The 5,710-nt window shown below is 62.0% G+C and overlaps 1 protein-coding gene across 1 annotated transcript; it reads left to right on the top strand.

Moving 5' to 3' along the window:
* Positions 1-52: 52 nt before the first annotated feature.
* Positions 53-5,650, top strand: LOC126767458 (uncharacterized; the record flags this gene model as incomplete). Its single annotated transcript, XM_050484957.1, has 10 exons — positions 53-219; positions 910-1,273; positions 1,368-1,630; positions 1,734-2,195; positions 2,815-3,477; positions 3,530-3,651; positions 3,710-4,456; positions 4,542-4,875; positions 4,950-5,166; positions 5,271-5,650. Coding segments are annotated over exons 1-10 (3,719 nt in total), but the record flags the coding sequence as incomplete, so codon positions are not given.
* Positions 5,651-5,710: the final 60 nt, after the last annotated feature.

Genomic DNA, 5,710 nt, shown 5'->3' with positions numbered 1-5,710 from the left:
CTGAAGGGGCAAAGACCCGCACCAACAACAGACAGCAGCGCCCCCGTTGCAAATGTGTCAACGGGCGAGGCTTGTGCAAGTCGAACAGGCGCCTCCCTCTGCCCAAGTCACCGACAAGAAGGAAGAAGAAAAGGGGGAAGAGGAGGAAGACAAGAGCGGTGGCAGCGGCCCACAGAAGAAGAAGACGAAGAAGAAAAGAATGGTAGCAGCAACACACCGGTTGGGTCTCCACCCGCGCTGAGATCGACGGCCGGGCAACGCACGCACACGGCGTCTTCAAAATCCGGCCAGCCGCTTGGACACTTTGGGATCGCCCATCCGTCGTGTCCGCTTGCCGCGGATGCGACGGCGCCGTCTTCTTTTTCCCCCCGAGCGCTCGATCCGTACGGGGCCCCTCCCGAAGGAAGCCCGACCACGGCGCTTCCTCACAGCACGGTCTCTTCGGCCTCTATGGGAAAGAAAAGGAAGTGACGCAGCTTCTCTCGCTACGCGAGTCCCTCAACCACTCTCTCCTGTGCCTCCCCGCGCCCACCACAACACAAAGGACGGCGCCCGCCAACGAATCCCTGACGCGTGTCGAAGCAGCAGCAGCGGCAGCAGCAGCAGCGGAGCGGCGCCGTCTTTGTTGTCGTCGAGCCCTTTGCGGGCGGTCGACGCCGCCAACGTCGACAACTCGACGCGGCTCGCGACTTCTGGTCACGGCAGCCCCGCAGCAATCGCCTTCTCCCCTGTTGGCATGCGCGGGGTCGGTAAAACCCTCGTGACGCATGTCCCGTCCACCGCGAAAAGGCATACGCCCTCCTCAAGTGCCATAAGCAGCAACAGCAGCAGCAATCTTTCTACTTCCCGGAGCCATTCGACGAGCACCGCCAACTCTCCTTTTTTCACAACGCCAACCTGACGCGCCAGCCCACTGGACAAGCGGCAAGAAAAAGCCGAAGAATTCACAGAAAGCGCCCCTTTCGCAACTGCAACCATCGCCGCCGCTTACGGCTGCGGTCCGCCTTCAAGCGGAAAGGCGATGCAGCACTCGAGTAAAGGAAAAGGTGTCCACGGTGGCGGCAACGGCGGCATCAATACCCGCCGCCGCCGCAGCAGCACAAGCAGCAACAGCAACAACAACAACAACGCGACGCCATCCACGGGCCGTACCGTGTTGCCGAAGCGGAGTGTGCGCTTGTCGGATGCACACGCGGAAAATCATAGAAATCATAACAACGGTGGCAGTACCTCGTCCAGACAAGTCAAGAGCACGGCGACACCCTCCCCGACAGTGGCTGCTGCTGACGCTGCTGCCTCTCCTCCTCCTCTTCTCCTCCCCATTCGTCGCGCTTCTTCCCTTCTCTCGTGTCCCCTACCGTCTCCAGCACCACACGCACAACACCGAAGCACGGCAAAGACGACGAAAAGGAAAAGAGACACCACCACGCATCGAAGGCGCGCCTCACAATTCCCTCTCTATCCTCTTCATTGTCCTTGTCAGCTCTCAACAGCAGCAGGAGAGGGACGGCGCACCATGCAGCACCAGTAGCATTCCCGAAACCTTGAACACGGACACGGCGACCATGAACTTCTCTTGTGCTTCCGGCATTTCCAATTCCACGCCGCGCGCCAAAACCAGCCGCTCCTCGTCCATGCCATGAATACGAGTGGTATGAGCCTCAACGGCGGCACTGAGGGCGACAACGCCGTCAACGGCGCGTCCATATCCTGTCGGGAGTGAACAAGCACAGCAACACCAGCGCCATCCGCACAGGCGACGCTCGCAAAGGTGGTGGTGGTGGTGCAGGCAATGGACCTGGAGATGAAGGTGCAAGCGCAAGCCGAGGCGGCGGTGGACGTCGGCTCTTACCGGCCGTTTTGGAGAAGGAGGGCGATGCTCACGCACAGGGGGCCAGCGCACGGCCGATGGCGGACGCCCCGCCACGGAAGCCGATCGCAACCGAAGTGCCCGAAGCGGGCAACGCGAGCCGCGAACAGGGGCGTCGAAGCACCGACGACTTTCCCCCCATCTCTGCGGCAACAGCAACGACAATGACGCGAACACTGGCGAACACTTCCTACACCCATGGTAGCGGCCATCGCAGTGGTGGTGATGGTGGTGGTGGTGGTGGCGGCCCGGCACTCGCTGGCAACGCGACGGCTGTTGCTGCTGCTGCTGGCTGGCACCGCCCTTGTCGTCCACAACGCTCAGCGTGAACAGCGTCTCCGCGGGAGCGCTCGGCCCGCCAACGCCGCTGCGCCTCTCCTCTCATTGCTGTTTCACAGGCGCTGAGCGGCGCCCCGAGTCAGCCAAAGTCCACCGTCGGCGCGCAACTTGCCTTTACGAAGGAGCACCACTCCGCACCGACCACGGCAGGGGAGACGTCCGATCGGCACCGCAACAAAAACAACGGCTCCCTGCCACCAACGACGGCGCCTCCTTTCCCATCCCAAATGCCAACGGCACTCGTCCGAACGCATCGCCCCGCTGAAAGCGACGAACACCGGCAACGGACAGGACTCGGTTCACGCTACCAGCGCCAACGCCAACGCCTCCACCACTGGTAACGGCGGGAGCCTCTGCAGCCGCACGAACAGCGCTTCGAGCCTCACGCCGACGGCGAGGAAATCAGTTCACTCGCGAACTTTGCCACGCACCACCTGCAGCCGTCGCAATGCCTGGAGGACTGTCCATCCCCTACTCGGCTGAACAACGGCAAGGCGCATTGCCTGCCGTCCAACGCCGCCGCACTCTCCCCAAGCTTCACAGCCAGCGCCGACAACAACGGGCGACAGGATCACTCTCTGGACGGCTTGACTCCCGCCACACAGCGGTGGCAAGACTCACTGGTGGTCAAAAGCAATTCGTCCATGTGGTGTTTCTCTCCCAACTCGCACCTCGACAACAGCAGAGTCACACCGGAGGGCAACCCTTCCGACCTTCGACGCAGTAAGGCGAGGCGCAGCGAGAGGAGGAACTTTGCCGGACGAGCGCGCGCAAGTTAAACCCACCACCCACCAGCTTGTCCCCATCACCTCCTCGGCAACGCTGATCGCAAGCACCACGAGCACCATCAGCGCGGCCTCGCTGAGCCCGCACACGGACAAGGCCTCACAAGGAAGGCGGCTGCCCTCCGGGGCCAACTCACACTTGAGCAGCAGCACTGGAACTGACCTCGCTGCGGTTGGTGCTGCTGCTCGGCTCTCGCCCAGAATAGCAGAGAACTGCACTAGCCGCCACAGCTCCTCCGTGGCCTCTGCGGGAGGAAATGGATGTCCGGGTAGCAACGTCCTCCCCCACGCTTTCACCAACTTTGACGGTCTCGCCTCGCGGTGGAGCCGCACAGGCAACGACGGTGCCTGCGACGGCGCACAGAAAGGAAGAAAAGCCAAAACTCCCACAAAGACAACGCAGGAGAAGAAGAAGGAGAAACACGAGCAACACCACCAGCAGCAACAAGGCGGAGTCAAAGACAGCGGGGAGAACGTTCTCACGTCCTCGCCGATACACAGGTCAATAAACGCACTCGCCGACGATGGCAAGCAGCCTGCGCGACTACCATGCCTTTCAAGAGGTCAACGGCGACGGCGGCGGCGGTGCCAACAACGACACACACTCCTCTGAAGGCGGCGAAGCCGGCATAAAACGCAACGGCAGCGGCCAGCAAAGTCCTGCGTCAACAAAAACGCAGCCGAACTACAAGTCTCAAGAACAACTTCTTTGGAGGCGACGTCCTGCCAAAACACGGCGGAACGCACCGTCAGCCGCGACGTCGGCGGAGATCCTGCAGCCCGCAGACGACGACGACGGAGAGCGAAGAGAAGGAGGAGAAGGAGGAGTGCGCATCGGCTTTAGCACCGTATCGCAGCCAAGCGAACGCAAACCAAAGCGACGACGGCAAAGCCGCGCGCGTCCCTCAGCCACTCAGCGCTTTTGGCCCAATCACTTGCATCACACATCGCACCAACTCCTCCGTGGACGAGTCTCCGCGCAGGTCGAGTGACGACTCCACGCATCGCCGCAGCAAAAGCAGCGCGACAGCTAATGACGCAAGCCGGAGAAAAGGAGCAAGCGAAGCCCACCCTTCCAGCGAGGCAGAGGTGGAGACACCGAAAGGATTGACGCAGAGGATCTCTCCACCGGCACCTCTGGACACCGTCCACAAGAAGAACAAGGATCTGGCAGTGGCTTCCACGGCGGACGCGTCAGCGCGCGATGACCCGGGCCTTCAGAGAGCGAACGCCGGAGACAGCACTGGTTCAGTCGACAGACCCGTCGAAAACGATCGCAGTGCACCCTCCACGAACAACAAAAACAACAGCAGTATCAGCACACAGAATGGCGCGAGCGCGTCAACGACTTCGCGCGGCGGCGCGGCAGCGGCCTTGCTCTTGTTGAAGCGGTTGAGCGGAGTTTCTTCCCCTGCACTGGCCGCGCCGCCGCCCAGCGGCAGCATTAATGGCCAGGAAAGGGGTAGGCAAGGATCCCAAACGCGTCCCCAGGGCCGAAGATACAACTGCGCCACTCTCTTTAATGTCATGGACTTCATCCCACGCAGTTCCGTCTGCTCCTTCGACTCTGCTGTGCTGGCCACAGGACACTGCCAATTTCCTTACCGGCAAGTCATCGGCCGCCACGGTGAGGCAGGTGCTGACCGCCGCTGCCCAGAAAAGGAAAGCCGCAGCGAAGGCCAAGGATGTTGGCGGCGGCGACAGCAGCGTGAAGGACGAGGCCGGCGCCGGGGATCCGTTTGTCGCGACAGCGGCTGGTGCAAAGGATCACCTTCACAGCAGGGATGAAAAGGCTGGGAGGTTGAACGAATCGCAGGGTGGCGCCGGCGGCAGCGACGGCAGTCCGCAAGGAGAGGCGAAGTGCCACTGCTCAGACACTGGGTCAGAGGTGGTGGCCAGGCGCACGCGCCTTCCTTTCTTCAACGCGGGGACTCTGCGAACCGCACGATCGTGAGGAACGGCGGTGGTGACAGTGGGCCGCCGCGGACACTACGCGGACGCCCTTCAACGATCCCCGGCAGCAACAGCAACGCCGAAGAGAGTGAACATCACCGTAGCAGCAGCGGCGTCAAGACGATGGACAGCGCCGCTGGCGTGCGTCTGGACCCCGGCATCGGTCTCGCTGCTGTAGAGGCGGTCGAGCTGTCCGATGTGAATGCGTCGGCGTTGTTGGCGAGCCCCCGGGTGTCCTCTTCCACCCGCCTCTTTTTTTACTTCCGCCACGCTCTCTTTGCCCTGTTTGCACCTCGTCTATGAACGCGTCGCGCGTGTCACAGAATGACAGCAAAACCGAAAGCGGCAGCTCGCACTCGACGTTAAAGGGCAAAGGGATGGACGACGAGAATGACGCCAGTGAAGAGGCGATGCTCTGCACCCCACTCGACAGCCGTGACGCACGCACTGACAACGACTCCGAAGACGCAAACAACCTTGGCAGCGATGGGGAGAACTCTGAAATGTGTCGCGCCAGCTTCACCATCGGCACCAGTTTCCACGATAGTAATTCAGCGACGCTGCTGCCTTGCGAGACAGGCATTGTCAGCGGAGGCAGTAGCGGCGTGCTGGTGCCCAGCATTCCCCATCCTCCTCTCCCTTCTACCACGACCGCGACAACGACCGTGATGACGAGCTCCACTGTGGCGGCTGGCAAGCACTGGTTCCAAGGCGCAGGCTTTCTGCTTCCCACCCCTGGCACGCGGAACACGAACGCGGCGGC

This window comes from Bactrocera neohumeralis, unplaced genomic scaffold, assembly GCF_024586455.1.
Source record: "Bactrocera neohumeralis isolate Rockhampton unplaced genomic scaffold, APGP_CSIRO_Bneo_wtdbg2-racon-allhic-juicebox.fasta_v2 ctg6757, whole genome shotgun sequence".
In the NCBI taxonomy this organism is placed as follows: Eukaryota; Metazoa; Arthropoda; class Insecta; order Diptera; family Tephritidae; genus Bactrocera; species Bactrocera neohumeralis.
This window is presented reverse-complemented; position numbering and strand designations above follow the sequence as displayed.